Source organism: Oryx dammah, unplaced genomic scaffold (genome assembly GCF_014754425.2).
Source record: "Oryx dammah isolate SB20612 unplaced genomic scaffold, SCBI_Odam_1.1 HiC_scaffold_17, whole genome shotgun sequence".
NCBI classification, from domain to species: Eukaryota; Metazoa; Chordata; class Mammalia; order Artiodactyla; family Bovidae; genus Oryx; species Oryx dammah.
Window position 1 is genome coordinate 77643348 of NW_024070201.1, and position 19944 is coordinate 77663291.

A 19944-nucleotide genomic window follows, 5' to 3' on the forward strand; every position below is an offset into this window, starting at 1 on the left:
GGGACCAAACCCAGGTCTCCCACGTTGCAGGCGGATTCCTGACCAGCCGAGCCACCAGGGAAAGCCTCTGTGGATTTTTCTGTTCTGGATGTTTCGTATCTGAATGAAAATCTTACTACCTTCGTGATCTCTGTCTTCTCTCACTTGGCATGTTTCAAGGTTCATGCGTGTGGTTGCATGATTCCTCTGTATCACCAAGCAAGAGTCCACTGTATGATCATACCATTCTATTCATTCGTTCACCAGTTGGCGGACACGAGGCAGCCGTTTTAAAATCTAATACATTAACTGTAATGATAGCTTTGATCCGTTAGGTACCCACCGTGTCTAGGCAGCTGACCTAACTTCTAACCCAGTCCAGAAAGGCAGGTCTATTTCCCCAATCACACTGATAAGTGGAGCAGCGGTCCCTCCAAGGTCACACTGGTGACCGAGCCGGGATGCCGAGAGGGTTGCCTTGGCTCCAGCTCGATTGTTGCCCTCACCACCACACCCCTGTTCTGTCCCTCGTTAAAGCTGAAGCCAGAACAAGACTCCACTCATTCAGTGATCAGTCTTCCAACAGGCAGTAACTGGCACCGCGTACCTGGCAAGCAGACGCTATTCCCTGAGCCAGGAGTGAGACCCAGAGGCTGCCTCCCGGGCCTTTCTGTCCAAATGGGAAAAGGGGCCACAAGAGGAGGCAGGGGCCAGTCTCCAAGAAGGGTATGACCAAGGCCCGGGAACTCAGGGCTGCTGAAAGCTGCAGAAAGGCTTTCAGAGGAGATGGCGTTTCGAGCTGGACCCCACTGGACCCAGCAGAGTTCCCTGGCAGAGACGGGCTGGGCGGGAGGAACGGGTAGGCTAACAGATGCTAGAGCGCACACCTGGGCTGGGCCCATGAGGTGCGGGGCGGAGCGGGGAGCTGGAATCACGTTGCTGACCGACCATCTACACTACCACACTGGAATCTAGGCCCCACCCCAGGGGCCACAGGGAGCCAAGCTTTGGAGCAAGACAACCGGATGAAAACATCAGCAGTCATGTCACCTGCACACCCAGGCCTGACCCCGGAAAATTAGCCCTCAGCAGCTCAGAGAAGAGCTGGCTTCAGACCCTCGGGCACCTCTCTCAACGCCCCAGTGCCTAGAACAGACCCCGCAGCAGCTCAGGACTCAGGGACTGACCCAAGGTAGGAGTCAGTCCTCAGCGCTCTCCCGGATGAGTCAAGCCCCGAGCATGTTCCAGACTTTCCCCCATCTCGCCCAGGCCGTCCCTCAGCCCCCCTCCCTTAACGACCCACCTCCTCTCCAGTCTGAGTAAAGCGAACGCTCCAGGGTACCCAGCACACGCCAGGCAGTGGAGACCACCTTCAGTTCTCACAGTTGCCCTCCAGGGTGGAAAGGACTCGCCACAGCCAGCAGTAAGGACCTCAGGGGCCTGCCCAGCTGCTGCGAGTGGAACTGACACTCGGGTCAGGCCTTCTGAGTCCAGCGGGGGTGGTGGGTGGGGGGGCACATATTGCAGCAGGGGTGGGGGCAGGGTGGAGAGCAAGAGGCGGCGAGGCAGGGGATTCCTGGGGACCCCCCCCAGGCCTCGGGACCAAGTGGCTGGATCCCAGTCTGAGGCTCCTCCCCGACCCTGGGTCCAGCTGCCACACCTGAGGCTGCGGCCAGCCGCCTCCACACTGCCCACGTCCACGCCCCCGGGCCAGGTCTGGGCTGGGACACACAGCACGCACGCACACACCACCACAGCCCCAAAGCCTGGGAGCAGCAGTTGTCTTAGACAGAAAGGCTTTATTTCTTTTAACGAAATGATTTAGGACATAACTCAGTGTTATAAAAACCATTCCCCAGAGGACGTTTTTATATCCTACCCGAAGTAAATAATCATCTCCCTTCTTGAAGAAGAAAACCCCCCCGAAAGGCTTCGTCAGAGACCCTTGGGTCCAGCAGGCCAGGTGGTTCTCACGGCTCTGAGGGTGGCCGGGCTGACACTGTTCCGAAAACCATCTACTAGCCCAAAAGTTCGTTCGAGTTATCTCTGCCCCCCGTACCATCTTACAAAAAACTCAAATGAACTTTTGAATTTTTCCAGTGGAACACGAATGCTGGAGGGAAGGCCGACTCCAAACCCCCTCTCTTTTCACAGATGGGAAGCCAGCGCTCTGCGGGGAGAGGGTCCGCTCAAGGCCACTCGGCATCAGCAGCAGACCTGGGATCCCCACCCCAACCCACCTGCCTCTTTCTCCCTGGGCTCATCCTCTGGGCCGCTGGGGGCGAGCTGAGTGCCACTGCTGAACGCTGAGTAGCGGGACAGCCTCAGCCTTCACCAGGAAGCATATCCGGCACACAGGGTCCAGGCAGGCTCGGGCTTCAGGGACAGAGACCCGGAGAAGCAGGAAGCACAGCTCACCACCCCATCGCCCGCCTCAGCCCAAGTGTCTGCCAGGGCCAGCTGCTCCTGCCTCTGACACTGAAAGCCTTTCTGTGCCTTTGCTCCTGTCTTGCGGATAAGCAGTCTTGGCAGGCAGGTGAGTATGGCTTTTTGTCTTATGGAAGGAATAATGGCTACTTAATACAAGCAGCCTGGGTGGGCCAAGTCTTCCTGGATGTGGGGTCCTCTGAGGGGAAGGAAGATGACGCATCCTCGGGGTAGCAAAGGCGGGGCTTCTGATCTAGGTGACCTCACCAGGGCTTTCCTTCCGCCGGCACTCCCGGTCCACCAGGAAGGGGTGGATGAACGTCAGGAGAGTCAGCAGCACCAACATCAAGTTCACCTGGAGGGTGAGGGGACAGTGAGGCCTAGTCCACCGCCAGGAAGGGCCCAGAATCTCGCCTGGAGGGTGAGGGGCAGTGAGGCCAAGTCCACTGCCGGGAAGGGCCCAGAATCCCACTGGGTTTCTCCTCGGCGTCCCACTCAGACCTGACGGTGCCCTATGGGATGGACGCCGGGTGACTTTTCGTTCCACTTGCCTAGAGCAGGGCAAGGAGGAATGCTGTGACCATTTCACAGGTGGAGAAACTGAGGCCTGCAGAGTCCCCAGTGACCTGAGAGGCCATCCACGTTAACCCTGTGGCTTCGGGGGTCCCCAGCACACAGGAGGGTTCTCCCACAGACTCCCGTTGGAAAAGCAAGACCCAGGACATAGCCATGCGCAGAAACGTTCCCGCGGGAACCACACCCAGGCCACCCCTGCTGGAGACTGACAAAGTCACCCCAATCTGAGTCTAAGGCCAGGGTCCTGGCCCCCCAGTACTCACGTATAATGGGTCATTCTGGAGGGGGCCTTTGATGAGGGTGAAGAGGGGAAACTGCAGCAAAGACACAACGGCCGACAGGGCCATCACGAGTCCAAACAGCTTCCCGAAATGCTCCGAAGGGAACCTGCGCGGGGGTGGGCAAAGGAGGTTCCAGCAGGCTCCGGTCCACAGAGGGGCTTGGCTCTGGTGGGCCTTGGTCAGCCCCCTGCTCCCATTCCCCTAGTCTAAGCCAGCCGGCACTTATCCACACCCAGAGGGGCCCCCCTTCACCTCTGCTCAGGCTTTCAAGCCACGGAGCACAGAAACAGCCCCGCGCTCCACCCGGGGAAAACAGCAGAGCCCCAGACACAGGCTGGGCCCCGGGAGGTCTCAGAAAAAGACACAGATACATCCACCATCTGCTAAATGATGCCTGCACCAGCAGAAGAAGCAAGAATGACTGCCCTGGTGGTCTAGTGGGTTAAGATGCTGCACTTCCCATGTAAGGGGTGTGGGTTCGACCCCTGGTCAGGGAACTAAGATTTCACAAGCAGTGCAGCAGGGCCAAGAAAATATCCAAAAAAAAGGAAGAAGAGTGCCAGAAGCAAAGAAAAAGCTTTCTTTCTGCTCTTCCCTGGGAGAGCTACAACAGAAGAGGGCTTTGGAGGGTGAACAGGAGTTCGCCAGGCAGATCACAGAGGCAGAGGGGAGCAGACATGAAGGGCGTTCATGCAAGTGAAGGCTCTCCCCTCCCACAACCTCCGGTGCGCCTCCCCGACCACATCTGGGTTTCCTCCCCTGACTTCTCCACCCCCAGCACACCTCCCTCTGTCCCAGGGGGATCCCCCATCAGGAGCGCACATCAAGCCCACTTACGCGAGCGTGAGGAAGGCCGCGTTGCAGCCATACAGGAAGGAGCGGCTGACCACTTGCAGGATGAAGGTGGTGTACTGCAGGGGGAGCACCGGTATGGAGGCGCAGACAGCAAAGCCCAGGCACAGCAGGGACGTCAGGGCCAGCGAAGGCACCGCCGAGCGCAGGGCCGCGGCCTTGGCCGGGGCCCCTGTACCGAAAGGGAGACAGGAAGCTGACGGGACACCCACGGGGCGGGGGCCCACGCTGACCCCTTCTCGCCATACACCCCATCTCCAATCCATCAGTACACGCGGAGAACTCACTTCCTAAACATTCGGAGAAGACTCTTTAGAATCCCTCAAACTGTGAAGAGATCCAACCAGTCCATCCTAAAGGAAATCAGTCCTGAATATTCTTTGGAAGGACTGATGCTGAAGCTGAAACGCCAATACTTTGGCCACCTGATGCGAAGAACTGACTCACTGGAAAAGACCCTGATGCTGGGAAAGACTGAAGGCAGGAAAAGGGGACGACAGAGGATGAGATGGTTGGATGGCATCAGTGACTCAGAGGACATGAGTTTGGGTGAGCTCCAGGAGTTGGTGATGGACAGGGAGGCCTGGCGTGCTGCGGTTCATGGGGTTGCAAAGAGTCAGACACGACTGAGCGACTGAACTGAACTGAACCAAAACGTCATTCAAACATGTACCCATGCATCCATCCCCAGCGACTCATCCTAATCACAGGCCAGCGTCAGCCACTCACAGATGATCACAGCCCACAGCCAGATACTCCATGGGCTCCAGCGAAAGACCGGAGGTGTCCAAACCGGCAGCAGGAGGGGAGTGACTGCAGCAGAATGTAACAGAACGAGGCAGCAGCCAGGCAGAGGGCTTGCCTGGGGGCTCAGGGGTAAAGAAGCTGCCTGCCAACGCAAGAGACGCAGGCTCGATCCCTGAGTTGGGAAGATCCGCTGGAGAAGGAAATGGCACCCCACTCCAGTGCTCTTGCCTGGAAAATCCCATGGACGGAGGAGCCTGGTAGGCTGCAGTCCATGGGGTCGCGAAGAGTTGGACACAACTGAGCGACTTCACTTTGACTTTCCACTTTCATGCACTGGAGAAGGAAATGGCAACCCACTCCAGTGTTCTTGCCTGGAGAATCCCAGGGACGGTGGAGCCTGGTGGGCTGCCGTCTACGGGGTCGCACAGAGTTGGACACGACTGAAGCGACTTAGCAGCAGCAGCAGTACCTATATAGTACACAGTATACGTATATATGGTATATATGTATAGTATTTTAAGAACCATGATTTTCAGAAGAAAAGAGATACAAATGCAAAAGCCAAGTAAAATTTGAACTAAAATTATCAGTATTAGGCATTCGTGATTTATTTCCTTTTCATCCAAAAAATTATGTGTATCTTACCTCTGAGGACTAAAACCCGTGAGTGCCCAGGAGAATTAGAAACCTCAGTATCCAGACTGCCGTCGTTAAACACCGATTCTCATTCAAAGGGACCTAGGATTTCAGGTCTGCGCCAGGAAACACACCCAGTGAAAGGGACCCCGAGCACTCTCTAAAACTAACTCTCTGTAAAGGACACAGATGCTGGACTGGTCACACTCCCAGGGGTCAAGGATGAGGGAATCTGAACCCCAAGAAGGATCGTCACAGAGATGGACTAAAACAGTCAGATATACTTAAAATAAGATTTCAAAAGAGAAACCATGAGTGTTACCCCAGGAAGTTGCTTAGATACCAACTCATTTTTCTGAAACTAGTAAAGAAGAGGAAAAAGTGTCCACTGCACATTCATGTCTGACTCTTTTGCAACCCCACGGATGTAGCCCGCCAGGCTCCTCTGTCCATGAGATTCTCCAGGCAAGAATGCTGGAGTGGGTCGCCATGCCCTTTCTCCAGGGGATCTTCCCGACCCAGGGATCGAATCTGGGTCTCCAACACTGCAGATAGATTCTTCACCATTTGAGCCACCAGAGAGGCTCAAACAGAGGAAAAAATATGCATTTATTTCAGGGTAAACAAAATAGTTAATAAAGCTTGTCTTTCTAGAGAAAGTTTTAGCTATGAAAAGCAGAAGGAAAAGATAGTAATAGAAATTCTCTGTTTTGCAACCCTAATAAAATAATGGGTCTAGGCATCAAGCATCAGTAGCTGTAAGGCCTGCAGCCGATGAGAAACTTTTACAATGGCTGGATCAGACTGACAATGTCTGAGTGCACGGATCAATCCTCACATTGTAAAACAAGGCAACGGGCACCCAGGGTCTGCAGACAAGACCTCGGAGGAAGCCCACGGCTCCACCTCTCAAGCTATTCTTGCCAAAAGATACTAAACTGAGTCTCCGATCTGCCTGTTTACAGACAGAGCCCAATCAAAAGGACGTTTTATTTTATTTTTATTTTTATTTTTTTAAAAGGACGTTTTAAAATGACATGAAAAGGATGCCAAATGCGGAACGTGGGAAACCTGACCGGACAAGTAAGCCAGTCCCGTCAGTAAGTGAGCAAAGCGGCCAAAGGGGGCGGGGGGGAGGAAGCTGACTGCACCGTGGCCCCTGTATGCATCCGAATTTGAACCAACCAGTGACAAAAAGACACAGATGAGACCGTGAGCGAAATTCAAACTGGACTACACGAGTGAACAGATGACACTGAGAAATTATCGGACGCTGTCTCAGGCGTCATAATGGTATTCCTCCCAGTGATGCTTCACTTCAACAAAAGACGCCTTATTTGTTGGCACTACAAACTGAAGTGTTCACAAACAGAACGATTTGATGTCTGAGGTTTGCTTTAGAAGTGGCTCAGAGAAGCGGGGCAGGGGGAGATGAAACTCTAGGGGTACCGGCAGTCCCTAGGGTCCAGCGGTTAGGACTCAGCGTGCTCACTGCTCCCCTGGTTGGGGAACCTAGACCCCATAGGCCGTGCGGCTTGAGGCTCAAACAACAAAATGAACAGGCCGCCCTGTCTGTCCATTCTCGTCCCAGGATCAGGCCCCAGCTCCCTGGCAGGACGCCGGCTGCCCCTTCTCCCCACCGCCCCCTGCCCCCGCCCCGCCCTGTGCCTGAACCACCTGCTGGGGCTCCTCAGCTTCCTCAAGGTTCCATTCTCTCTCACCACCACGAACAATGACCCCGCTGCACCCCTGGGCCACTCCCCCAGGCCCCTGCCTTCATCTTGCCACTTCTTACTCTCCCTTTAGGAGCTCAGAGGCTGCTTCCTCCGGGAACACACAGCATAGGTGCCCTGCTTCATGTTGACACAGCTCCCTGCAGGTTTATTTCAGGGACTGCAAAGCTCGATTACTTGCATTTCTCTCTAGGCTAGAACAGCCTGAGAACAAGGTAACTGTCAGGCCTGTTACCGAATCTGGAACTATGGTTGGCACATAATTGGCACTCAGTGACTAGTGGGTGGATGGATAGATGGATGGTGGATGGATGGTAGATGGATGGATGAGTGACGGATGGATAAAAGGACAGATGATGCATGAAGGATGAATGATGGATGGACGGGTGATGGATGGTGGATGGATGGTGGAAGGATGGGTGGGTGATGGACGGATGGTGATGGATGGATAAAAGGACAGATGCTGGTCGATGGATGGAAGGATGAATGGACAGATTCAGGTAGAAAAGGATTTACGGAGAAAGGCGATGGGCATGGAGGTAAACGAAAACCTCCCACACGCTGGCTCCCTGACCCTCTGGAGCGCAGGGCTCACCTGTCTTTTTCGCTTCCTCCTGGTACTTGTGTTTGAGCCGGTCCATGAGCAGGCCGTTCCAGGGCGCACAGAGCACTCCGAAGAACTGAGTCACGGCAAAGGCGTTTGTGTAGGTGCTGACTGCAGAGGGCAGAGAGGGGTTGGGCGGCGAGAGCTCTTCAGGACTGCCTTCCAGAGAAGGCCACCCACCCGCCCCTGCCCCTGCCTGACCCTCCAGCCCGCACCCCAGGCTCAGACCTCCCTCAGAGCACAGAGCCCTGCTGAGCTCAGCGCCCCACCACGCAAGGTGCCAAGTCCCCAGAGGCGATGCGCAGAGGGGCTGCCTCCTGGTGCCCCCACCTACCTAGCGCGCTGTCCTTGTTGGCCAAGTTGTTCAGCAGGGAGTTGAGGGTGCCGATGAAGAGGTAATGCCACAGCTGGATCACGGACAGCCAAACCACATGCCAGGCAAAGCGCTGAGACAAGGCATGGCTCCAGAAGGAGCTGGGTGCCTGCTGCTGTTCCGGGGTCTCTGATGAGAGGGGAAGGAGATTCAGGCAAGAGTTTCTATTAAATTGGGGGGGAACTGGGTGCACAGGTCTTACCGGGGAACCCGAGCTCTGAGCTCACCCGCTCTTGCCTCCCCAGACTCTCTGAGGGCAACACCCCCACCTCCAAGCAACATCCCAGCCCCACTGCTACGGGGCCACGGCTCTCCCATGCTCTGCTGTCCACTATCTGACCCTTCACACTGGGATGCTTCTCGCACTACCAACCTTCCCGATTGTTCTCAGGCAGGATGAGGAAAAGACAGGCAAGGAGAGGAGAAAGTCAGAGGTGACGCGTGGGATGGCAGGGACAGCGAGGATTTCAGCGGCTCAGCACCCCCTCCTCCTCTTTTCAGCACCAGCATCCGAGTCTCCCACGGAAACCTTCCCCGCCCTGTTCTTCACGGTCCGGGTGAGCCCGTGGACTAAGCGGGCCTGCGCCTCACACCAGGCCGCCCAGTGGGACCATTCTCCTTGAGGGGCGGAGTGGCGAGGATTTGACCCCGGGGTCCCCAGGGGTATCCTGCTTCGGCTCCTCCTGGATGCGGCCTGGCAAGCTCACTCCTTCCTTCATCCAGTGAACTTCCCAGGGTCTTATTCTTGTTTCTACCTCAGCCAGCAGTGCTCTGTGACGTTTGTAACCCAGGACCCAAAACAGAGGAGAGAAAGGCGAGGCACGATGGAGACGGGGCAGGGAGAGAGGGCTGACCCACGGGACCTGCAGATACTGGACAGACAAGGCGCACTTAGGAGCAGGCGGGCAAGGGAAGGTGAAGGGTGGAAGACTGAGCTCTGGGGAGCAGGGCTATGGTGCGCTAGGGAAGGAGCCGGGGACAGAAAGGAGAGATGAAACGAAACTGGTGGCCCCTCTCTGGGTCCCCTGTAGGCTGAGGGGGTCAGGCAGGTCCTATAGGTCTTTTCGCCACCTGACCTTCTCTGGCCCTGAGTCCCTGGCAAAGCTCTGGAGGTGATGAAGCACGCTGGCCGCGGGGGAAGGCCAGGTCCTGGGGAGGAGAAACGGGTTGGCCAGCAGGGTTCACCTTTCTTTGGGGAAAGGAACGCCTCTGACTGCAGCTCCAGCTTTTTGGACTCAACAACCTTCTCGTCTTCCTCTTGGGGGCTGTCCCCGGAGCAGAGACTGTGGAAACAGAAGCTCTATCAGCCCAAGCCAAGGACTGGGAGCTGAGCCTGACACGCCTGTGGGATGCGGGGAAGGGAAATGGTCCCTCTCACTGCACACTGGAATCACCTTTCCGCAGCCCCAGCGCCCGCGTCCAGGCCCAGACCAGCTGAGTCAGAAGGTCTGGGCGTGGAAGGCAGGCTCCCGTTATCTTTTTCAGAAACATCTCCAATTAATCCCACCAATTCTAATCTGCAGCCACATACAGAGCGACAGAAGGGTGGGAAGCGTAGAATAGGCGTGGGTTCAAATTCCAGTCCCGCCTCTTCCTGGCTGTGGCAACAGCGGCTCAGACCTAACTCTTCTGAGCCTCATTCTTCTGATCTGGAAGATGGAGATACGGATACGCGTCCGAGGACTACCGTGAAATGAAACCAGAGAGTAAGCGAGCCGCCAACAAACGTCCCAACGCCACTGCTCGTACTGAGTGGACGCAGAGATGGTTTCTTCACCTGCTCTCTTCTCTACCCTTTGCAAAGGAAATTGGCGGCTCTGTTTCCCCAACCCCTGAATCGAGGCTGGCCTTGTGAGCGGCTTCAACCAAGACGACCCATCAAAAGTGATGCACCAGGCCTCCCTGGGGACTCAGCAGTGGAGAATCCGCCTGCCGATGCAGGAGCCACGGGCTCGACCCCTGATCCGGGAAGATCCCATGTGCCGCGGAGCAACTAAGCCCGTGTGCCACGACTGTGGAGCCTGGCAGCCACAGCTCTGAGCCCTCGGCCGGCAGTTACTGAAACCTGTGCACCCGAGACTGTGCTCCGCAACAACAAAAGCCACGGCAGCGAGAAGCCCGCTCTCCGCAACCGGAGAAGAGCCGTGCGGCCACGAAGAAGCTAACAATAACACATAAACTCATTAAAAGTAAATAAGTACACGGTGTGCCAAATCAGCCGTAAACCTGAAGAAAACTCGTGTGCTGCTGCGCGCTCTTGGAACCCTGAAACCACGAAGTGAAGAAGCGCCAGCCGGCCTGCTGGAGGATGCGAGCCACCTGACCCAGATATGCGAGCCACCCCAGACAGGCAGACACATCCCCTGTGAGTAAGGCCATCAGGCCCGCCGGCCCCTGGCTAGCCCTCCAGACAATCGCAGGCATGAGAAGTCCGGTCAAGAGCATCTAAGCAGCTCCCTGATCAGTAGAACTAGCCAGCTACCCCTAGGACTTGGGAAGATAATAAACTCCTAAGGTTTTAAGCCCTTAAGTTTTGGTATCGTTCGTTACACAGCAGTAGCTAACCAATACACCCTTGGTCTAGTCCTCTTCTCCAAAGACAGGTTTCCTCTGCTCTACTGTAACCATGTCTGTCCCAAACCCTCTTCCCACTCCAGGTCAGAGGAGGGGCTCTGGCCACACCGTCCCCAGCTCACAGTCCTTACCCGTAGCGGTAGTCAGCAGGCAGCGGGTAGGGGATGTGCCCCCGGGGCATTAGGAGGAGAGTGCGCCCGACGTGCCAGACACTGCAGACAGAGATGAAGATGAAGGAAGCCTTGATTGATGCCCTGTCATAAAGGAGCTGCAGACACAAGAGGGGAAAGGTCTGTGTAACAGTCATGCTCACACCAGCACTACTCACGACGTCTGAAAGCTGGAGGCAAACCAACGCCCCTTCATGGATGAACAGATACACAACCGCGGCACGCACAACAGCAGTCAGTCTTAAAAGGAAGGAAACCCGGACACCTGCTAAAACAGACTTTGGACTTTGAGGATATGATGCTAAATGAAATAATATGGTCACAGAAAGAAAAAAAATAGTATGTGATTCTGCTTCAGAGGCACCTGCAGTAGCCAAAATCACAGAAGTAGAAGTTATAACAGTGGTTGTCAGGGTCTAGGGGGAGGTAGTGGGGGGTGGGGAGTTGTTGCTTGCTGGACAGTTTCAGCTTCACAGGGTTGAGAAGAGTGCTGGTGATGGTCGTACAACACGAATGCACCCAGGGCTGCTGAGCTGTGCGCTTAAACAGGGTGCAGGTGCCAAGGCTTATGTTGCCATAAACTGTACACTGGACCATACCAAGAGTCCAGGTAAGAATCCAGGGCCAAAACTTATTTCTAAGAATGAGTCTCGGTCCAGGCTCCTGCCTTCTACGCCAGAAGCTGATTATGGATGCCTGGGGCCTACCCCAAGGCCCAACCAGCGGCAGGGGACACGGGCGATCACCACCCTCTACCTTGATGATGAGGAAGACGGCTGAGGAGGAGTCAAATGCTCCGTTGTACATGGTGATGATGGTCGAGCGGTGTTTGCCAAACAGGTTCCCGATCTGGAGAACACAGGACCAGCCCAAGTCACTCACTCGCCTATGGAAACACTTCCTGTGCACCCAGCAAGCGTCAGGCCCTCGCACGCAGAACCCCCTCCACACCAGGAGCTGCCACTCCGGCTGGGGCCCACCCCATCAGAGGCCACCAAAGCAGCGGGGGCTTGCGCTTCCCCCACCCACCCCAAGGTCCTGCCAGGCTCCCTCGGCCAGGGTGGGCTCGTACCTGCAGGTTGGTGATCAGCAACAGGATGCCCCCCACGGCGAGCATGGGCATGGCCAGGAAGAGCAGCACAGCTGTGTCTGCAAGGATCCGAGACAGAGGCGGGGTGACGCCACCTGGCAACCCAAACACGGAGCCCCACACTCTGGGGCTCCCCCCTGCTCCCTACAAGCCTGCGCTCAGGGCCCTGATTCTGGGCAGCCCTTCCAGCACCCTCCAAGGGTCTCAGGGGACCGTCAAGGCTGCCTGCCTCACATGCTCCTGCAAAGGGACCTCCTCCCCATCAAAGATGACCCTTGGTTGACGACAGGCTGGATGTCGAGAGAGACAGGCAGGACTCGACCCGCTGCCCGCTTCCTTTACTAAATCACACGCAATCCTTTTCATCTTGTCACTGCAGGGGAGAGGTGCCTGGACTGAGCCCACACACCCAGCCTCTAACTCACTGTACTGAGCTGGATTCTGAATCTGCAACTCAGTCATCTCATCTGATAAATGGGAACAACAGTCCCTGCTAGTCTGCCTTCCTAAGGCACTGTGAGATCCGAGTCAGAAAATGCCCGTGAACTGCGTTTCCTCTGTTCATTAGACTTTGAGCATTTCCTTTTGTTTGCCTGGCGTTAGAAATGTAGGATGAATAAAAAGAATTTCTTTCCCCTGAAAAGACCAACATGCGAAAAAAAAAAAATCATTCCAATAGCTCTGGCAGCTGTTGGGCGAGAAGAGCAGGACTGAGAAACAAGGGCTGGAGCTGGTGCCAGCCACCCCGTCGCACCCGACGCTGTGCAGCCCCGCGGACGGCACCCCACCAGGCTCCTCTGCCCGTGGGCTTTCCCAGGCAAGAACAGTGCAGTGGCTTGCCCCTTCCTCCTCCAGGGCATCTTCCCGACCCGGGGATCGAACCCACGTCTCCTGCACTGCCAGCGCCTTTTCGGGTCACTGCCTTCTTTCTGTCCACCTTCATGACCTGGGCCACAGGCCGTGCCTGTCTTATTTGCTAAAAAAAAATTTTTTTTAATGTGACTCACTATCCAAAAGGAATCTATTATTTTTGAAGGAAACTTTATGCTTCGAGTTGCCTGGTGGCCTTGTGGTTAGGATGCCAACTTTCACTGCCATGGCCAGGGTTCAATCCCTGGTTAGGGGACTGAGATCTCACAGTGAAATAGCAAGGGAGCCAAAAAAAGGGAAACTTTATATTCCGAGTGTCAATGAAATGAAACTGGTGTTGCTTGTGACTGCGTGTGTGTTAGTCACTCAGTCGTGTCTGACTCTTTGCAACCCTATGGACCATAGCCTGCCAGGCTCTTCTGTCCATGGAATTCTCCAGGCAAGAATACTGGATTGGGTTGCCATTTCCTTCTCCAGGGGATCTCTCCAACCCAGGGATCAAACCCAGGTCTCCTGCATTGCAGGCAGACGCTGTACAGTCTGAGCTACTAGGGAAGCCCTAACTATAAAAATAAGTACAATGAAAACAGTGTTAATAAATTGTAACTGAATGCAGTTGCACTTAGAATGTTCAAAGCCTGATTTCTGCTCTTGCCAGTGTTAAAATTACCCCAGCCCTATGTGATTTCCTGAGTGAAATCAGAGGCCTGAATGAGAAATAAAAACAGAGTAACATTTCCACCACTGTGATTCAACCTTAACATAGCATATGTGTGCTTCCTGATAATATTCTCCAAAGTAACGATCATTCTAGTACCTATTCCCTACCTGGAGGCACACTGTAAACTCGCTCATTTTAGAGCATTCACGCTCCTTACCATTCGATTCTGTCTCTGGAAAAGGTGCCTCCCCAAATGCCCTGAAGGTTGGCTGAGGTTCCTTTCAAAAATAGCATCACTGTGGTCTCAACACTTTTTCCAAAATCAAAAAGCTCCATTTTCTGGGGGAAGGGCAAATTGCGGCTCCAGTGTTTCACAGATGGGAGTCAAAACGTAGCCAGCCATTACCTCCACGCTCAGCCACTTGAAAGTCACGTTCAGGCTTTTAGGGACGAAGCCGTGCTGATGAGCAGAGTGGGTTTTAAATAACTGGCTTGAGGTGCCAGGCTACCTCCCAAGGTCTGTCCAGAGAGAAACCTCAGTCGGCCCGTGTTCACTGAACACCAGTGCAGACCACCAGCGTCGGGCGAGCGCCACTCACAGCAGAGCGAGGTGCTCTCACCTCCTAAGCCCAAAACTGAGACCTACAACCTGACTCCAGGGAGAACACGGAAAGGCAACTGTTGGCCTCTGTAATGAGATGCTGCCAGCAAAGTGCACAGCCAGGGTCCCAGCCCCACCCCCCACTAACTTGCTCCGGGGCCTTTTCTAAGTCTTTGCAAGGGGGTCTCTGACCTCAGTTTTCTCCTCTACACATTCCCCACTTTCTCCCCATGAAGAAAGTGGGGAATAAACCAGACTGGGCATTGAGTGGTGGCTCAGATGGTAAAGAATCTGCCTGCAAAGCAAAAGACCCGGGTTCGATCCCTGTGTTGGGGAGATCCCCTGGAGGAAGGGAAAGGCTACCCACTCCAGTGTTCTTGCCCGGAGAATCCCATGGACAGAGGAGCCTGGTGGGTTACAGTCCACAGGGTCACAGAGATTCAGACTCGACTGAGCGACTAAACACATCACACACGCAGACCATTAAGATTTGAGGAGGAAAATTTTTTGGACTACCATAGAGTTGTTGGTCTGCACCCTGCTAAGTCAGGATATTTTCAACAACTACCATTTATATTATCGTTTCTTTTCTTTCATCTTTCTTTGGCCATGCTGCACAGCTTGTGAAATCTTAGTCCTCCGACCAAGGGTCACAAACACGAGCAGAAGTGCACACAGGGCTGCCGAGGGATTCCCTATTATTTCATTTTTCAAAAAGAGAGGACATTTTAAGATATAGCAGAAGGATGCAGTCTCTTGAATCAATTCTTCCTCTCTGAAGCAATTTCTCCCCTGTCCTTATTACTCACATTTCTCACTAAGCTGTTTTTAGAGACCAGCAATAACGCCCTCAAGGGCCCTTTCCAGCTCGGAGTCTGTGGGTCTGAGTAGCTGCGGGGCCAGGGTGCCCCCCATGACCCTTCTGCCCCCGCCCCGTCCACCAGGTGCCCGAGGTCACGTCCCCCCCGACGGCGCTCACCTGCAGAGGTGAAGGCTATGGTAAGCGTGGCGCTGGTGTAGAGAGATCTGGAACAAAGGGGAGACGGAGAATGTCGTCACGGAGAGAGATACCTGGGGGCTCCCCTTGTGACCCGGTGACTAGGACTCAGAGCTCCCAACGCGGGGCCCAGGTTCAACTCCTGGTCAGGGAACTAGACCCCACGTACTGCAACTAAGGCCCAACGCATCCAAACGAACATTTCTTTAAGAAGGAGAGACGCGTGGAGGGGCAAGGATGTGTGGAGCCAAGGTCCTCCAACCTAGAAGTCCCAATTAGCCAAGCCCTTAAAGAAAGATGTTTGTGCCTGGTCTACAAAACCTTGAGTTCAAACCGCTCTTGCTGTGTGACCCTGGGCAAGGTACTACACTCTCTTAGAAGCTTCTTTCTGTAAAGGAATTGACTGGACTGATCCAGACCCCGAGCTTAAAGTTCTAGGATGCTATGATTTCACGGCCAAGATCCCAAGGTTACTGGGATCTCTTAGAAGTTTGGGCATCTTGTAAGGCAGAGGGTAATAAAAACAGGGCTTATGTGTGATATTCTGATTTATGACAAGAACTACACATTTGGTCCTTGTCCCCAGGCCTTGCCACAGGGGTTCTAATAATTTTATAAGTTCCTGCAGAGAAGACACTATGAGCGTCTTTTGTTCTACTGTCCTGATGAGATAACTGTGGAGAGGTGGAAAAGCCACAATGAGATGCCTGGAATTTCCACCCCTGCATCCACTTCTCTACAGAGAGGGGAGAGGGCTGGAAGTGGACTTAATAACGGATCGTGTCTATGTGAGGAAGCCTCCATAAAATCCCCTAAGTGTGGAGTTTGGAGAGTTCCCAGGTTGGCAAACACCTCCACGGACCAGGAGGATGCTGCACCCCAAGCCCACACGGACGCAAGAGTTCTTGGGCTCGGAATCGCCGCCCACCTGGCCCTGTCTCTTCACGTGGCTGTTTATCTGCATCCTTTATCATGCCCTTTCAGGAACTGGTCAATGCGTCTCCCCGCATTCAGCGAGCCCTTTTGCAAAGCACTGAATCCAAGGAGGAGGTCAGGGGCATCTCAAGAGTTGTAGCTGACTCAGAGAAACATTGTGGGGAACCTGGGGACCTGCCATTGCAACCGGCATCTTAGTGGGGCAGGGGCGGTCTGGTGGGACCCAGCCCTTGACCTGTGGGGTCTGCTGCAGGACCTCCAGAGTGTCAGGGCTGAGTTGAATTATAAGACCCCCAAGGGATTCCCTGATGGCTCAGCGGATAAAGAACCCGCCTGCAATGCAGGGGACAGAGGAGACATGGGTTCGATCCCCGGCTCAGGAGGATCCCCGGGAGGAGGGCACGGCAACCGCTCCAGTACCCTTGTCTGGGAAGTCCTGTGGATGCAGGAGCCTGGGCTCCAGTCCACGGGGTCGCAGAGAGTTGGACATGACTGAGCATTTGGCACGCACCTAAGATGCCCAGCTGATGCCAGAGGACGGCCTGCCACTTCCCCTCTGACACACCTGCGGACCAGAAGTGTCTCAGAAGCAGCATGTTCCGTGTCAAAGTGGAGGAGCAAACACAGGTGGGAAGACGGGGTTTTGCTTCACACACTCAAGGCTGGAGAAGAGGGAAAGGGCAAAGGCAGGACAGGAAAGAGGAGGAGGCAGGAGACTGGAGTCCGAGAATGACAGAGACGGTCACCCAAGGGCTCAGAGAGCCAAGGACCTGCTGCGCCATCCTGCCATGGCCTGGCCCGGCCACCCTCCAGTCCCTCCAACAGCTGAACGCCCCGGACCTCCGGGGAGACGCCCGTGCTGGGTCCTCATCACCGACCCGCAGGCCGCCACTTATCACAGAAGCTGGCCAGCTCAGCGGCACCCCTGTGAGCCAGCATGGCCCTCCTTCTCCTTGACTCCTCGGCCCAGGCATCCCCGCGGGAGGGAACCTGAAGTCCCCGCCACCGAAGACACCCCAGGGCGCCGTCCTGCCTAACTTCTGGGAAGTGACAGGGTAGGGAGAAGGCCAGGAGGAGAGTGGCGAGGAGCCACTTGGGTGTGATGAAGACACGGAGTCCCCTGCACCAAGGCAGAGACAGTTCCGTTTTTCTCTGTGGCCATGCCACTCGGGATCTCGGTTCCCCGCCCAGGTGTTGAACCTGCACCCCTGCAGTGGGAGCTGCAGTCTCATGGGTGTCAGTGGCAACTCTAGGCTTTGCTGATTTCACAAGCCCTGCCCCAGGCCAGCACCCCCCACGGGAAGCGGGCCTGACCTTCTGCCCAGTTCAGCACGACTGACGGCCCAGTTTCACATGCAACAGAGGGAGGAGGGGAAAAAAGGGAAGCAGGGGCTAAGGGAACAGGCAAGGTGGAGACAGGGTGTCCACAGCCAGGCATGTTCCTGGCAGCGATACTGGAGCAAAGGGGCCTCGCTGCCCGGCTGCAAACAATGCCTCTGCCCGAAGTCCTCTTGCCTAGCCCTGGCCCGGTGCCCGAGACCTACATGGCGATGAGGCGGGCCACAGTGGTCTTGAAACGGTCGAAGATGTAACCCATGGGGAAGGTCATGAAGTTGTTCATGAAGGAGGCCAGGGTGAAGATGAGTGAGAGCTGCTCATCCTGGGCCCTGCAATCTGGAAGAGAGACGGGCCCATCTCAGGAGTCCAGGCAGACAGGCCAACCCCCCCACCCGTCCCAGCCTTCCTGGCAGGCAGGCACCCGGCCTGTTACCTGTCCAGGGCAACCTCTTCCATTTCGGACAGGCTGCCGGGGGGGAACGTTACCCCTTTCACAGCTAAGCCGTGACGGCCGCTAATCGGCCCTTGGGAGCGGGCACCTCCCTCCCCAGGCACCTCTTAGGTCCAGGTTGAGGATGGGGGAGGCTGACGCCCCCTTCTTCTCACCATAGAAAGCCTGGCCTGGGTGGGGGTGGGGGGGCCCGGAATCCTGTCTAGCCCTTCTTCCCACCGCCTGGGATCCAGACTCAAGAGAAGGTCCTGCTCCCTTACCATCCAGCCCGGTGGCATTGCCCAGTAACCCGGCATCCGGTTCACAAAGCTCCTCAAAGTAATGCTGCTTTTTGAAGACAAACACCAGAGACGTCCAGCCAAAGAGGACGCCCGCGAAGCCAAGGCACTCCAGGAGCCCTGTCAGCAGCGTGGCCACACGGAAGGGCAGGCCGCGGCCTTGCATGGCGCCAGGGGAGCCAACGCCGCGATCCCACTGGCGCCTCCAGGCTGACCCGGCCTGGCGTCCGAGCCCTTGGAAAATTCCTAGGGTCTGGGTGGTCCTCTGGTTTCTGGCTGTTTCAGGCTTGTGCAAGAGTCATCCACCCGGCTTCTCTGGATCCTGTGAAGTCAGGCGGAGGCAGCTCGTTCCACAGGGTGCTGTGGGCAGGATAGGGCGGACCAGGGGTTTTTGGTGGGACGGAGGCCAACTGTTAGACACAGTTACAAACCTTCTCCATCCCACAGCTGGCAACAGCTGCGGAGGCTGGAGCTGAGCCCCAGCCGCTAAGGAACAGAAGCAGTTCTGGGCCAGGCACAGAGGCTGGGGGACCCCGCACGAGTCCTCCCTGAGCCTGCCAGTAACTTGGTAAAGCGGGTGTTTTCCTATCTTCAGTTCACTGACAAAAGCGCCGAGAATTTTGCCAGCTTCCCTAGGTCACGTGGGCTGATGAGTCACGCAGCCGGCAGGGCTAATGGCAAAAACATCCCCCCAAGCACCCCCGCCCCGCTCCAAGATCCCCTGCGATCCAAGTCTGGGACCCCCAAAACCTCCACCCCCACGCCCCGCGCCCCTCTTCCCATCACCATCGGCCGGGAAAGCACCCAGGAGCCGCTCCCCACCCCCACCTCGCTGCCCGCGGCCCCCAGCACGTGGTCAGCCGCCCTCGGGACAGGGGCGCCCAGTGGTTTGGGCAGCCCCAGAGCGCGCGGCCCCACCGGCCCCGACCCCCGGCTCCGCCCCCCGCGACCCCGGCCCCCGACCCCCGGCCCCCGGCCCCCGGCCCCCGGCCCCCGGCCCCCAGCCCCGCGCCCTACCGGCCGACTCGCCGCGGTCCCCTGGCGCGCCACCGTGCGCCCGCCCAGGTTTGCATCGCGCCGCCCCGCCCCTCCCCGCCCTCCGCGCGCGCCTCCGGAAGCCCGGGGCGGGGCGGCGGGCGGAGATGCCGCGGGCCCCGCGCTCTCCATCACTTCCTTCTGCCCTGCCCTCGCGATCTCGCGGCCTCTTTGACCACGCCCGGGGGCCTTCGCTCCCTGGCCTCTTCCGACCCCGGCGGCGTCCGTTTTCCTTTCTGATCCTCTTCCCCCCTCCCAGCTGCCGTGACCGACAGAGTTTTAATGCTGTTGCGCACACGGTCAGCAACCCCCGCCCCGCCCCACGGAAAAAGATCATAAACTCCCAGCACACAGAGGGCTTACCCGCAGACAGACGGACGGACACACACACACACACACACACACCCGCTTCCTTGGGCTCCACCTGGACCACGTGGGTGGGCACACGGTGCATTTCTTCCCATTCACCCACCAACTCGATCCTTTCTCCTGAGTTTATGCTTCTCTAGCCGCCAGCAAATCCCAGCAGAGTCAAATCCCAGCGGAGTGAGAGAACCGAAAACAAGAACTAGAGAGAAAAAAAAAGACCAAATAGAAAAAAAGTGCCCGGTATGTCAGTTATTCCAGGAACTGTTGCCTCCCATTGCAGGCCGTGCCTGCGTGCCCAGTTCAGTCGCTCAGTTCTGACTCTTTGCGACCCCGTGGACTGCAGCACACCAGGCCTCCCTGTCCATA

General features: G+C 56.2%; 1 protein-coding gene across 2 annotated transcripts; it reads right to left on the bottom strand.

Annotated features, from left to right (window-relative positions):
- Positions 1-1758: 1758 nt before the first annotated feature.
- SLC43A3 (solute carrier family 43 member 3) lies at positions 1759-19788 on the bottom strand. 2 transcript variants are annotated; one of them, XM_040259374.1, is made up of 13 exons: positions 19615-19788; positions 18157-18534; positions 17652-17781; positions 15154-15200; positions 12025-12101; positions 11709-11801; positions 10914-11050; positions 9394-9491; positions 8170-8337; positions 7827-7946; positions 4101-4287; positions 3246-3369; positions 1759-2761 (listed from the first exon to the last, which is right to left on the bottom strand). In XM_040259374.1, the coding sequence occupies exons 2-13, from the start codon at positions 18338-18340 to the stop codon at positions 2660-2662; spliced, it is 1467 nt and encodes a 488-aa protein (XP_040115308.1). In that variant the 5' UTR covers positions 18341-18534; positions 19615-19788; the 3' UTR covers positions 1759-2659. The 2 variants fall into 2 exon arrangements, with proteins under 2 accessions (XP_040115308.1, XP_040115307.1); XM_040259373.1 differs by having other exon boundaries at positions 19573-19788.
- Positions 19789-19944: the final 156 nt, after the last annotated feature.